General features: G+C 40.3%; 1 protein-coding gene across 2 annotated transcripts in view; it reads right to left on the bottom strand.

The window, feature by feature from the left end:
- pbx3a (pre-B-cell leukemia homeobox 3a) overlaps nucleotides 1-15,889 on the bottom strand; it is a 69,224-nt gene that overhangs the window by 10,735 nt on the left and 42,600 nt on the right. Inside the window, exons 4-10 of one of the 2 annotated variants that reach the window (XM_056244113.1) lie at nucleotides 15,303-15,493; nucleotides 11,035-11,170; nucleotides 3,946-3,975; nucleotides 2,448-2,613; nucleotides 1,872-1,949; nucleotides 805-914; nucleotides 156-245 (exon numbers count right to left, since the gene is read on the bottom strand). In XM_056244113.1, coding sequence (XP_056100088.1) covers nucleotides 156-245; nucleotides 805-914; nucleotides 1,872-1,949; nucleotides 2,448-2,613; nucleotides 3,946-3,975; nucleotides 11,035-11,170; nucleotides 15,303-15,493 — 801 coding nt within the window. The remainder of the gene's footprint in view (nucleotides 1-155; nucleotides 246-804; nucleotides 915-1,871; nucleotides 1,950-2,447; nucleotides 2,614-3,945; nucleotides 3,976-11,034; nucleotides 11,171-15,302; nucleotides 15,494-15,889) is intronic. The other variant, XM_056244114.1, reaches the window with a different exon arrangement.

Genomic DNA, 15,889 nt, shown 5'->3' on the forward strand with positions numbered 1-15,889 from the left:
TCAGACCCTAAAGCACTTTTACACTTGAGCTTTTGGTGCAGATTTAAGTCTGTTTGACTTTGGTTTGTTGAGTTGAAAGTGTCCAAGCATTTTCATCTGCATTTGCATACTTTGAAAGTTACATTAAATGTTTTACTTTCGAATAACACACTTACGTTCAAGCCATGAGGGCTGTAAAGTGGGTTTCCCCGCAGACCATCGCTGTAACCCAACGACTGACCGATGGCGTGACGTATGGAGTCTCCCTGCGGAAGAGAGGAGGACAGGACAGGAGATCATAAGCGGTGAGAAATAATGAAGGACTGGCTGTGATATTATTGGTATTCTAGACACATATTTCATATACATACACACTACCATTCAAAGGTTTGGGTTAGTAGGACATATTCAATTGATCAAAAGTGTCTGTAAAGACATTTATAATATTACAACAAAAAAATTATTTCATTGTTCTTTTGAACTTTCTATTCATTCTAAGAATCCTGAAAAAAATGATCACAGTTTCTACAAAAGTATAAAGCAGCACGACTGATTTCAACATTGATAACAATAAATGTTTCTTAAGCTGCAAATCAGCATATTAGAGTGATTTCTGAAGGATCATGTGACACTGAAGACTGGAGTAATGATGCTGAAAATTCAGCTTTGATCACAGGAATAAATTACATTTTTATCATATATTCGAATAGAAAACAGTTGTTATTTTACAATATTACTGTATTTTTGATCAAATAGGTGAGCATAAAAGACATTTAAGTATACATTATAGTATATATTGTGCTCTTGCGTTGGTGTGTGTGAGACCTGTGTCTGTGCTGGGACGGGGACCTGGGCCGGCTGGTATGACCCGTTCAGACTGGACATGCTCATAAACATGTCTCCTGAACCTGGCAAACTATACGAACCCGAAGACCCTGCAGAGAGACGGAGGAACAGTGAGTCTGTGAACATCTTTTCTCTGCATGTATCATATTACTGTATCAAAAAGGCCTGCAAATTATCAACATGATCAAACCTGTTGCACACAATGCACCACATGCCTTCTGTCGTCTGATTGATACATGTTTAGCAAGTAAAAGGCCTTTTAGTTAGTAATTGTAAAAACGCCCCCTTCAGGTCCTGGTTCACGTGTCTTTCTGCCGTGAAATCTGCACTGATTTTTATAAAATAAACATAAGATTATCTTTTTTATTGTTAGTAATATTTCTAGATGGACACGAACTGGACTGAAGCAACTTCACTTGATTATCCATACATTATTTGTTAGAAAAGATGTGAGTATCAAATATGATCCATCAGGATTTTGAGGAACTTTTATCACTCAATCATCATTGTATTGCATTGCATTATATGTTTTTAAAAATACTACACTTTGATAATAAAACTAAGCATTTAAATATCACCTTACTAAGACATTTTATTGTATATTGACGTTTTTTAAGTAGTCTGCTGTACTGTTGATTTACATTACAAGCGATCAGAATTTCATCTTACTTTCTGGCCTTATAAATATCACCATCTGCACCATTTTGCAAAAAATTACCATTTTTTAATGAAGTTGAGGTATATTTTATCCTCTAGTATGAGTTCCATGTTCTCACTATATCATACTACAGTATATGAGCCACAAAAGCCTGATGGATCAAATATGATACTCTATGATACTAAACTTTTTTTTTTTTTTTTTTTGTCTAAAGGTTTAATAAAGCGTTCCATTTAATAAAAGAAAAAGCTTGTCAGGCTTTACAGGGTTAAAATAATTATCCAAATGGATGTTTTTTGGGGTCACTGTATATGCACATACACAAATGAACACAGAGACAGAGGAAGTTCACTGTAATTCTCATCACAGAAGTGTCTTCAAGTCGTACCAGTGAAAATGTTGTTTAACAGATTGTTTTTATCTTCTGTTGCATCCAATTGAAAGTCTTCATCTTTCATCTGAAAACCTGAAGAGAAAATGACAGACGTTTGACACGGAACAGAACCCATTTAAACTCTTACATTACTAATTTCAAATAATTAGACTAGATCTGCTGTATGTGGAATATAGGGGAGAGTGGGGCAAGTTGTCACAATCTTTACACAAGAGAATGTTTCATAGGGGTTTGTTTTCTTTGTAGAGACACAAACCTTAAACGTCCTGGCTACAAAAAGCTATTAAATATGTCCACTCTTACTGCCTAGGAAAAAAGATACAGTTCATTTAACACTTGTTGACCCCAATAGCAGGACATGTGTCACAGTGGGCAATTTAAGTAATTTACCTGTAAATAATTGGCAATTAATTTAAGGATACCACTGATTTGGGCAGCAAAGGTTTATATTTGAAACCAAGATGCAAAACTACTACTAAAGAAAACAAGTATTTGTGCACATGGACTCAAAACATTAGTGACAACTAGCCCCGGTGGTCTCATCCATAGAGCGTGTGTGTGTGTTTGTACCAGAGCTGGGCGTTGCGGGCGAGTTGGTCTGGCTGTTGTGTACAGCGGCCGCTACGGCCTGAGTCGCCGTCACCGCTGTCTTCGCTGCGTACAGATTCGCCTCTTCCTGGAATTTACCAATGTTCTTCTTATAGCGAATACGTTTATTACCGAACCAGTTCGACACCTGAGATAGAGAGCAAGAGAGAGGCAAATGTGGATGAATCTCATGAGGAAATGCTATAAAAATATTATATTATACATTATAAAATATTATAAAAGTATTATATTACACATAATAAAATATATTATAATTTTTCATCCCAAAATCAATAACAACAAACAAAAATGATACACTACCATTCAAAAGTTTGATGTCGCTATGATTGGTTTATGCTTTTGACAATGTCTCCTCTGCTCACCAAGGCTGTTTATTTGGTCAAAAATACAGTAAAATTGTGAAATATTATTACAATTTAAAATAACTGTTTTCTATGTGAATATATTTTAAAATGTAATTTATTCCTGTGATCAAAGCTGTATTTTCAGCATCATTACTCCAGTCTTCAGTGTCACATGATCCTTCAGAAATCATTCTAATATGATGATTTGCTGCTCAGTTATTATTGGTGCTTATTAATAATAGATGAAAGTTGAAAACATTTTTGCTTCTATAGTTTACATTTTAAAACAGTTATTGTAATAATATTTCACAATGTTACTGTTAAATAAATGCAGTTTTGATGAACATAAAAGACTTCTTTCAAAAACATTAAAGAATGTTTTTAATTCAATTGTCATGTTTTAATCATTCCAAACTTTTCACCAGTAATGGGTTTTTTTGTATAAAGAGAATGAAGCCTCTTTAAGGAGCATTAACATTTTTGTGTTGTGACATTTATTTAAATTAAAATCAATAAAAATGTTCTACCACAATGAAAAAAAAAGTCACCCAGACACATTCCTGACAGTTTTCATGACATTTACCTGTCGCATTTATAGAATTCATAAAAAATGTTCATTGCATAGTCCAATGAAATATATGCTGCAAACAAAACATTTACAGGTTCTCCGAAAACCATGTGTTTTTACAGCGACTGTTATTCTCATACGGTTGTAAATGGACCAACCTTTTGCAAAAGAATATTAACGTTGCTACAAACCCAGACATATTAAAATCACATCCACCCCGAGCAATGGCTCCTTCATAAAATATCTCCAAACAGGCTTTAAACTGCCAATGGGAGGCGGAACAGTTGAAGATGCGCAATAAAAACGCCTCGCTGATGTCATAATCTCGGGAGCCAATAAAAGACAGCCAGAGGACATGATCCAAGTGCAAAAAGGCATGTAACTGTTCCCAGTGGCGAGGAAATGTATGCATTGTCTTATGGCTGCTCATTTCCAGCGCGGTCTGTAAAGAATGACCGTTGTTCAGTACACAGAGACACGGCTGCCACTGCAACCAACATCCACAGACAACACACAGGACAGACGGACGCGTGTTTTAGTGACATACCTGTGACACAGTGATGGTGCTTCCCTTCCCCTAAGGGCACAAAAAGAAGGGGCTTTTTTTTTACAGTAACGACTTCCTGTACACCCCACACACCCATCCATTACACAAACAACACCCGCTCCCATTAAACAGGCTGAATAAAGGATAGACGTTCATCATTATAGGGTTAGTTCACCCAAACATGATGTCATTAATGCCTCTCCCTCATGTCGTCCCAAGCCCGTCAGACCTCCGTTCATCTTCAGAACACAGTTTAAGATATTTTAGATTTAGTCCGAGAGCTTTCTGTCCCTCCATTGAAAATGTATGTACAGTATACTGTCCTTGTCCAGAAAGGAAATAAAGACATCATCAAAGTAGTCCATGTGACATCAGTGGGTTAGTTAGAATGTGTTGAAGCATCGAAAATACATTTCGTTCCAAAAATAACAAAAACTACGACTTTATTCAGCATTGTATTGTCTTCCGGTTCTGTTGTGGATCCGCGTTCAGTGCCGCTGCTGACGTAAGACGCTGCTGACGTGTGTCTGGTGTGTGTGTGTGTGTGTGTGTGTGTGTGTGTGTGTGTGTGTGTGTATTCTGGTTCTGTTGTGGATCCGCGTTCAGTGCCGCTGCTGACGTAAGACGCTGCTGACATGTGTCTGGTGTGTGTGTGTGTGTATTCTGGTTCTGTTGTGGATCCGCGTTCAGTGCCGCTGCTGACGTAAGACGCTGCTGACGTGTGTCTGGTGTGTGTGTGTGTGTATTCTGGTTCTGTTGTGGATCCGCGTTCAGTGCCGCTGCTGACGTAAGACGCTGCTGACGTGTGTCTGGGGTGTGTGTGTGTGTATTCTGGTTCTGTTGTGGATCCGCGTTCAGTGCCGCCGCTGACGTAAGACGCTGCTGACGTGTGTCTGGTGTGTGTGTGTGTGTGTGTGTGTGTGTGTGTGTGTATTCTGGTTCTGTTGTGGATCCGCGTTCAGTGTCGCTGCTGACGTAAGACGCTGCTGACGTGTGTCTGGTGTGTGTGTGTGTGTGTGTGTGTGTTTTTCTGGTTCTGTTGTGGATCCGCGTTCAGTGCCGCTGCTGACGTAAGACCCTGCTGACGTGTGTCTGGTGTGTGTGTGTGTGTGTGTGTGTGTGTGTGTGTGTGTGTGTGTCTGGTGCGTCCGTGTATTCGGGTTCAAATAAATATGGCTGGGCAAAAAAATGCAAGTCTTCCTCTGTGTGGAAATCCTTAGACATGTTTGCGAAGATTGTTTAGTTTCCAGCGTGCGTCTCCCTCAGACTGTAAACGAAGCTCGGGCGCACCAGACACACACACACACACACACCAGACACACGTCAGCAGCGTCTTACGTCACACACACACACACACACACACACACACACACACCAGACACACGTCAGCAGCGTCTTACGTCACACACACACACACACACACACCAGACACACGTCAGCAGCGTCTTACGTCACACACACACACACACACACACAACACACACCAGACACACGTCAGCAGCGTCTTACGTCAGCAGCGGCACTGAACGCAGATCCACAACAGAACCGGAATACACACACACACACACACCAGACACACGTCAGCAGCGTCTTACGTCAGCGGCGGCACTGAACGCGGATCCACAACAGAACCAGAATACACACACACACACACACACACACCAGACACACCAGACACACGTCAGCAGCGTCTTACGTCAGCGGCGGCACTGAACGCGGATCCACAACAGAACCAGAATACACACACACACACACACACACACACCAGACACACGTCAGCAGCGTCTTACGTCAGCAGCGGCACTGAACGTGGATCCACAACAGAACCAGAATACACACACACACACACATACACACACACACACACACAAACACCAGACACACGTCAGCAGCGTCTTACGTCAGCGGCGGCACTGAACGCGGATCCACAACAGAACCAGAATACACACACACACACACACCAGACACACGTCAGCAGCGTCTTACGTCAGCGGCGGCACTGAACGCGGATCCACAACAGAACCAGAATACACACACACACACACACACACACACACACACACCAGACACACGTCAGCTGCGGCACTGAACGCGGATCCACAACAGAACCGGAATACACACACACACACACACACACACACACACACACACACACACACACACACACACACACACACACACACCAGACACACGTCAGCAGCGTCTTACGTCAGCAGCGGCACTGAACGCGGATCCACAACAGAACCAGAACACACACACACACACACACACACACACACACCAGACACACGTCAGCTGCGGCACTGAACGCGGATCCACAACAGAACCGGAATACACACACACACACACACACACACACACACACACCAGACACGCGTCAGCAGCGTCTTACGTCAGCAGCGGCACTGAACGCGGATCCACAACAGAACCAGAATACACACACACACACACACACACACACCAGACACACGTCAGCAGCGGCACTGAACGCGGATCCACAACAGAACCGGAAGACAATACAATGCTGAATAAAGTCGTAGTTTTTCTTATTTTTGGACCAAAATGTATTTTCGATGCTTCAAAACATTCTAACTAACCCACTGATGTCACATGGACTACTTTGATGATGTCTTTATTTCCTTTCTGGACAAGGACAGTATACCGTACATACATTTTCAATGGAGGGACAGAAAGCTCTCGGACTAAATCTAAAATATCTTAAACTGTGTTCCGAAGATGAACGGAGGTCTGACGGGCTTGGGACGACATGAGGACATAATTTTCATTTTTGGGTGAACTAACCCTTTAAGTTCATTTGAGAGCAAAAGTCGGCCTCTGGAAGTAAGAATGCCATTCAGAGAGATAATGTATAAACTGAGGGTGTTATAGGATTCTACGCTGAAAATAAATTTGGTGTAGAATTTACTTTGAAACAATTGCTAGTAAATTTCAGATATAATTACAAAGAGACTGCAAGGAACACATTGATTTAAACATGAAATTTAGAAGTAGAAAGACTGAAAACATACATAATCTTTATTTACAATTTAAAAAAAAAATTCAATCAGTTCTTCTGTGTCAGTGTGATTCCTACTTAATATTGTTTTTAATTGCAGAATTTCCTGTAAAGAACTACATTACCCACAATCCTGAAGTAACAACTTGACCTAAAACTATTAAAAAGTAAGAAATAAATATAAGATTAGAACTTAAGTTAAACTAAATGAAAATTAAATGCAGTTAGGTTTAAGTACTAAAATTACAAACTGAAATAACCTAAAAATGAAAAATATTTTTTTTAAAACAAAAATGAATAAAATTATAAAATTACTAAGAATTTAACTAAAATTGAAAACTGAAAATGTAAAAATACAAAATATCTTAAAATATGAATGGATATGGAGGCTTGTTTCCGCCACCGAGTAAAAAATAAAAAGGTTAAAGGTTATACTTTTTATCTCACAATTCTGACTTTTTTTCTCACTATTGCGAGTTTGCATCTTTTTTTCTCACAATTGTAGGGGGAAAAAGTCAGAATTGTGAGATGAAAAGTCACAATTATCTAATAAATTGTTTTATTCTGCAGCGGAAACAATCTTCCATAAATGGAAACTGTAATAGTACATAAATAATAAAAAAATAACACGGTCTACCAGTCTCATGCAACTAAAATTCGGTTCATTTATGTGTCATTTTAGGGGTGGATTCATCTGAAAAATTAGCGTAAATAGATTTTATTATTTGGATTCTGTGTCCAAAAGTAATGATTATTGACTAGTTCAGTAAACAGAATGGAATATCCAATTCTGCACATAGATACCTATATAGTTTACTTGCTGCTAAGGTTTACGTGCTGAGTCTGAGACTAACTAGCTACCTACTTAACGTTAGTTAAAATGGGAAATTAGTGCATTAAAGTCAGTCAGTAATTGTCTTTTCTGATTAGATTAGACACAACAACCAATTGAAAAGATTGAATTGTTGGTCCCACTTTATATTAAAGTGTCTTTATCTACTAGTATGTACTAACATTTGAAGTAAAGATGCATTCACGCCATGATGTCGCTACGAGATTTCAACTTGTAAAAATTTGTCAAAAAACAAAACAATTTGTAATCTGGGAATTTTCTGAGAGCTCCTACTTGTACCATGTGACCACTTTCGTCTTCAGTTAGGAACCTGGGTGTCTCTTTGATACCAATCTTTCAGTTGAAAGCCACATTTCTAGCATCTAGCAAAACCGCATTTTTCCATCTTAAAAATATATCTAAATTACAATGACAAACGCATAACAGTTAGTTCATGCGTTCATGACCTCAAGGCTAGATTATTGTAATGCTCTTATGGGTGGTTGCCCTGCACGCATAATAAACAAACTCCAGCTGGTCCAAAACGTTCTTACTAGAACCAGGAAGTATGACCATATTAGCCCGGTTCTGTCAACACTGCATTGGCTCCCAATTAAACATCGCATACATTTTAAAATCTTGCTAATTACTTACAAAGCACTAAATGGTTTAGCTCCCCAGTACTTGAGCGAGCTCTTAACGCATTATAGTCCTTCACGTCTATTGCGATCTCAAAGTTCAGGCCAGTTGATAATACCTAGAATATCAAAATCGACAAAATCAAATCTAGACTAAAAACACATCTCTTTAACCTGGCATACACATAACACATTATCACATTTCTATAATCCACTTCCATTAAAGGATTGTTAGGCTGCATAAATTAGGTCAGCCGGAACCGGGAACGCTTCTATAACACCTGATGTACTCGTTACATCATAAGAAGAATGGCTTCTACGCTAATATTAGCCTGTCTGTCTCATCCTTATCCCGAGGTCACCGTAGTCAGCCGGATCCGGATCCAGATCAGATGGAGGACCTGGACTAGGACTAGACGCGCCACAACTCAGCCCTGAAAGTCAGCAGAGATCTTTTCAACTAGACTCTCGGTCTCCCCTGTGAAGGCCTCATCGACACGACAGACATCGGCACAGATCCTCAGCACAGACCCTATGACCAGCTTCATCTCAATACTGGCGTGATGAATGCGATCTTCAAGCAAAGGGAACTGGATGGAATATTTGACCGGTTCCGATCTGAATGCTGACTCGTGATGCTGCCTGAATCATAATCACACTATGATCGTTCGTTGGCCAGAGGAGAACTGGCCGACTGATCCTGATTTCTACCAAGTTTTTTTCTCCATTTCTGTCACCTGATGAAGTTTGGGTTCCTTGCCACTGTATCCTCGGGCTTGCTTGGTTGCGGACACTTAAAGGGGTGGTTCAGGATTTTGGACATCGGGCCTCAATTCCATGTTAGCCTTAGTGTTATTTATCAGTGGAGACAGTTTTCAAAAATTTCATCCAGTCATTCCAGTTGCATAGTTCGCCGGTGCTAGGCTAGCGCGAGTCAACGGTAACTGCTAGCCTGCCATTAAAACAGTTTTACCCACTCCACAGTACACCAAAAGCAAATAAATTATAACGCCAGACTATCGATGTAAATGTCTGTTAAGAGAATAATGTTAGAAATCAAACTACCCTTTCATTACATTGCAATAGTTATACTTTGTTCCCTGTATTTATTAGCACAGTCTACAGCAGCGGTGGAGTGATATGTAGTTACCTAGGCAACCGAGAGAGGTAGTGAGAGAGAGAGGTAGTGAGAGAGAGAGGTAGTGAGAGAGAGAGAGAGAGAGAGAGAGAGAGAGAGAGAGAGAGAGAGAGAGAGAGAGAGAGAGAGAGAGAGAGAGAGAGAGAGAGAGAGAGAGAGAGAGAGAGAGAGAGAGAGAGAGAGAGAGAGAGAGAGAGAGAGAGAGAGAGAGAGAGAGAGAGAGAGAGAGAGAGAGAGAGAGAGAGAGAGATGAGAGAGAGAGAGAGAGAGAGAGAGAGAGAGAGAGAGAGAGAGAGAGAGAGAGAGGAGAGAGAGAGAGAGAGAGAGAGGTAGAGAGAGGTAGTGAGAGAGAGAGGTAGTGCAGGTAGTCCCGACTGTAGTGCGCTTCGGTTCTGTGTTTAATTTTCGGCGCAGTACTACTAACCGGAGCAAAGTAAAGTTCCGCCGCTGCTGAGAAACTAGTTCCTGTAAATGTATTGCGATCATTGAGATGCAAGAGTAGTTTGATTTTTAACATTATTCTCTTAACAGACATTTACATCGATAGTCTGGCGTTAAAATTTATTTGCTTTTGGTGTACTGTGGAGTGGGTAACACTGTTTTTAATGGCAGGCTAGCAGTTACCATTGACTCGCGCTAGCCTAGCACCGGCGAACTATGCAACTGGAATGACTGGATGACATTTTTTGAAAACTGTCTCCACTGATAAATAACACCCAGGCTAACATGGAATTGAGGCCCGATGTCCAAAATCCTGAACCACCCCTTTAATAATCAACAATATTATTGATCTGACTGTACTGGATGACGACATCACTGTTTTTCCTCCAGAACTGCTTTATAGATGAAATTAACTATTAATAATTGCTGATATTTACAACGGAACTGAATCAACACTGAACTGACTTCAGCTGAAGAACACTTTTCTTTTAGAGCTGCTATACAACCAAAATGAACCGTTTGCATCATTGAATCATTTTCCTGTTATCACTGTAAAGCTGCGTTGAAACAATCTGTAAAGTATGAAGCGCTATAGAAATAAAGCTGACTTGACTTGACTAAAGACACCTAATATAAACTTGGACCAAATCGTTTGCAATTCTTTATGGTTTTATAACTTAGAACAGTACATTTTCAAAAACAGACCTTCTCTTTAAACTCTACTAAACTCTATTTAAACTTTATTTAGATGTTTTTTTATTAAGAAAAAAAAAGGGAAAAATACTTCCAGGATCCATGCTGGAGAAAACTGTGCGCTCACTCTAAATCACGCCCAGAGATGTCACTAGACCGCTTTGCTCTGCTCCTTCACTTGTATTTTGAGCCAAATTCTCTGCACCTTCACAGTGTCACAGACCACCGCTAGCAAATTTGTTAGTGATTTTGCTCAGATTGTGAATAAAATCTCCTCTTGTTTCGCAGCTGAAGGCTCGTGTGCGCACTATCGTCTGAGAACTGGACTCACCTGCGACACTGTGATGGCACACTTCTTCGCCAGCTCCTCTTTCGCCTCCTCGCTGGGATACGGGTTACTGAGGTGAGAGTAGAAATACTCATTCAAAATCTCTGTCGCCTGCTTGCTAAAGTTGCGCCTTTTCCTCCTGGAGAAGTATAAAATGGAAAAAATAAATCAGTGGTATTGTTATGTCCTGAACCATTTCTATATCTTTATATACTAAAGATTATTAAAGTGTGATATTCACTAGCAACACCACAGAATTTCACAAATAATCATTGTTTTCAAAGGTTTAGCTGGTTATCATGCTCGAATGACCCCCTGCTGGTCTATGCTGTAACTACACCATAATGCATAAAGTATGTATTATTGAATGTAGTATATATTAATGGGACTAAAGTTATAAGTCCCTGATGTGGCCCAAAACAATTTATTTTTTTCAAATGGAAAATCTAAAGAACAAAGTTTGCATGTGTTATTTTGTTGAATATCATATTTGATACATCAGGCTTTTATGGCTCAGATGATATAGTGAGAACATGGATCTCATACTTGAGGAGCAAAAAACACCCTCAATTTTATTTAGAGGTCCAAACTGAGCAAAATATGCAATTTGGTGCAGATGCTGATATTTATATGGCCAAAAAGTAAGATGAAATTCTGTAATGTAAATCAATGAGATCTTTATAAAAGTATAGCAGATATTTACACAAAATGCATATAAATATCAGTCGTCACTCTGTATCTACCAATAATATCTCTTATTAGATGATATTTAAATGCTTAGTTGTATGATGTCATCAATGAGCCCACCAATCGCTGTCTGCTTCATTTGCATGCATTTGAATAATTCTCTGACGAGCAGATTTATGCATAATTTACTCTTAGCTTTAAATAACTGGACCAACCAACTGGAACTAATTGGCAAATGTCCTGCGCCCACCCAACTCATCCCTCTGCCAGTTTAAGCAAAATACTCCAGTGGATTCACAAGACCTTAACATTACCACATCACCCACTCGTTCACACATGCCACGCTTTCAGCACATCCAATACAACGAGAAACAAACCCACACTAGCAAAAACACCTACATGTGTAAAAACAGACACACAACCAATAATCATTTTTCTTTACTAAGCAAATGCTTATTTTTTACAGTGCATTATAAGTAGGACAGTCTCTCAGGGGCAAAATGATGTTTGAATTTTCTAACCAGTTTTGTGCTTTGTATTTTAGAGCAAAAACCTAGGGCTCATTCACTAACCATCAGTAATCCAAGCATTATCTACACTGATGTGCCCGAGCCCGAAAAGGGACATGCTGATGGAAAAAATATGAGACTGGAGGAAAAAATACACTCACCGGCCACTTTATTAGGTACACCTGTCCAACTGCTCGTTAACACTTAATTTCTAAGCAGCCAATCACATGGCGGCAACTCAGTGCATTTAGGCATGTAGACATGGTCAAGACAATCTCCTGCAGTTCAAACCGAGCATCAGTATGGGGAAGAAAGTTGATTTGAGTGGCTTTGAACGTGGCATGATTGTTGGTGCCAGAAGGGCTGGTCTGAGTATTTCAGAAACTGCTAATCTACTGGGATTTTCACGCACAACCATCTCTAGGGTTTACAGAGAATGGTCCGAAAAAGAAAAAACATCCAGTGAGCGGCAGTTCTGTGGGCGGAAATGCCTTGTTGATGCCAGAGGTCAGAGGAGAATGGCCAGACTGGTTCGAGCTGATAGAAGGGCAACAGTGACTGAAATAACCACTCGTTACAACCGAGGTATGCAGCAAAGCATTTGTGAAGCCACAACACGCACAACCTTGAGGCGGATGGGCTACAACAGCAGAAGACTCCACCGGGTACCACTCATCTCCACTACAAATAGGAAAAAGAGGCTACAATTTGCAAGAGCTCACCAAAATTGAACAGTTGAAGACTGGAAAAATGTTGCCTGGTCTGATGAGTCTCGATTTCTGTTGAGACATTCAGATGGTAGAGTCAGAATTTGGCGTAAACAGAATGAGAACATGGAACCATCATGCCTTGTTACCACTGTGCAGGCTGGTGGTGGTGGTGTAATGGTGTGGGGGATGTTTTCCTGGCACACTTTAGGCCCCTTAGTGCCAATTGGGCATCGTTTAAATGCCACGGCCTACCTGAGCATTGTTTCTGACCATGTCCATCCCTTTATGGCCACCATGTACCCATCCTCTGATGGCTACTTCCACCATGTCACAAAGCTCTAATCATTTCAAATTGGTTTCTTGAACATGACAATGAGTTCACTGTACTAAAATGGCCTCCACAGTCACCAGATCTCAACCCAATAGAGCATCTTTGGGATGTGGTGGAACGGGAGATTCGCATCATGGATGTGCAGCCGACAAATCTGCGGCAACTGTGTGATGCCATCATGTCAATATGGACCAAACTCCCTGAGGAATGCTTCCAGCACCTTGTTGAATCTATGCCACGAAGAATTGAGGCAGTTCTGAAGGCAAAAGGGGGTCCAACCCGTTACTAGCATGGGGTACCTAATAAAGTGGCCGGTGAGTGTATGTTTCAATTAATTTCATCTAACATAAAAGTTTGTGTTTATATATAATATACACTCACCTAAAGGATTATTAGGAACACCATACCAATACTGTGTTTGACCCCCTTTCGCCTTCAGAACTGCCTTAATTCTACGTGGTATTGATTCAACAAGGTGCTGAAAGCATTCTTTAGAAATGTTGGCCATATTGATAGGATAGCATCTTGCAGTTGATGGAGATTTGTGGGATGCACATCCAGGGCACGAAGCTCCCGTTCCACCACATCCCAAAGATGCTCTATTGGGTTGAGATCTGGTGACTGTGGGGGCCATTTTAGTACAGTGAACTCATTGTCATGTTCAAGAAACCAATTTGAAATGATTCGAGCTTTGTGACATGGTGCATTATCCTGCTGGAAGTAGCCATCAGAGGATGGGTACATGGTGGCCATAAAGAGATGGACATGGTCAGAAACAATGCTCAGGTAGGCCGTGGCATTTAAACGATGCCCAATTGGCACTAAGGGGCCTAAAGTGTGCCAAGAAAACATCCCCCACACCATTACACCACCACCACCAGCCTGCACAGTGGTAACAAGGCATGATGGATCCATGTTCTCATTCTGTTTACGCCAAATTCTGACTCTACCGTCTGAATGTTTCAACAGAAATCGAGACTCATCAGACCAGGCAACATTTTTCCAGTCTTCAACTGTCCAATTTTGGTGAGCTCTTGCAAATTGTAGCCTCTTTTTCCTATTTGTAGTGGAGATGAGTGGTACCCGGTGGGGTCTTCTGCTGTTGTAGCCCATCCGCCTCAAGGTTGTGCGTGTTGTGGCTTCACAAATGCTTTGCTGCATACCTCGGTTGTAAAGAGTGGTTATTTCAGTCAAAGTTGCTCTTCTATCAGCTTGAATCAGTCGGCCCATTCTCCTCTGACCTCTAGCATCAACAAGGCATTTTTGCCACATAGGACTGCCGCATACTGGATGTTTTTCCCTTTTCACACCATTCTTTGTAAACCCTAGAAATGGTTGTGCGTGAAAATCCCAGTAACTGAGCAGATTGTGAAATACTCAGACCGGCCCGTCTGGCACCAACAACCATGCCACGCTCTAAATTGCTTAAATCACCTTTCTTTCTCATTCTGACATTCAGTTTGGAGTTCAGGAGATTGTCTTGACCAGGACCACACCCCTAAATGCATTGAAGCAACTGCCATGTGATTGGTTGATTAGATAATTGCATTAATGAGAAATTGAACAGGTGTTCCTAATAATCCTTTAGGTGAGTGTATATGTGTGTGTGTGTATATATATACAGTATATATATAATAATGTATGTGTGTGTACACTTTATATACATATACACACACATATGCATACATCTGTTGCGCACCAAATCCTCCATCGTCGTGCTGTCAATCATCTCTCCTTCCTACAGTATCTTCATGTGGTAAGTGAAATCTGATGGACTGTAATGTAACCGAGTACGGCAGCAAGCCTAACCACGTCCCTTTCGTGGCTCCGTAGAATGTGTTATTCATTTTCCGTGCCTTTCTACACAACCTTTTCTATGGGTAAATGAGGTGTATTATGGATTGCACCTCATTCAAATAAGAAGATACAGTACGCTGGACAAATGCATATACATTAAATGTTCTGCAAGTTGTTTTGGATGAAACTAAAAGCATCTGCCAAATGCATGAAAGGAAACGTGCGTGAGTTTCTGACCTGGCGTCGAGGAAGCGTGACCTGAGGATCATCACGGCCTCACAGGTGCTCTGCTTCAGCTGCATCTGGATGGAGCTGAACTTGCGGTGGATGATGTTCACCATGCGCTCGATCTCTTTGGGTGAGATGGGTCGCGTGCGAGACTGTTCCCTCAACAGGTTCATCACATGAGTAGTGAACTCGTTGCACGCCTGTGTGAACCAATCAAATGACTCATAACTGATGGTGAAAGCAAATTCATTTCTGTTTATTGAAATAAAGCTGAAATAAAAATTTATTATAAATATTAGATGAAAAGCACTGAGTTGAAGCACTAAAATTAGTATCTGGAAATATATAAAACAAAAAAATAAAAAAAAATAATACATATAAAATAAATAAATAAATTGTTTTAAATAAATATTAGATGAAAAATTTTAAAATGACACCTTGGCAACTAACTATTATTCTAAGCACTAAAATCTGGGGTGGAAATTTTAACTAACAATACAAAACAATTATATAAATTAAAATAAATAGAAAACGTAACAATAAAATAAATAAATATATTTAAAAAATATTTGCTGAAAAATAAAGTAAATATAAAA

Source organism: Rhinichthys klamathensis, unplaced genomic scaffold (genome assembly GCF_029890125.1).
Source record: "Rhinichthys klamathensis goyatoka isolate OS25496 unplaced genomic scaffold, OSU_Roscu_1.1 h1tg000911l_1, whole genome shotgun sequence".
In the NCBI taxonomy this organism is placed as follows: Eukaryota; Metazoa; Chordata; class Actinopteri; order Cypriniformes; family Leuciscidae; genus Rhinichthys; species Rhinichthys klamathensis.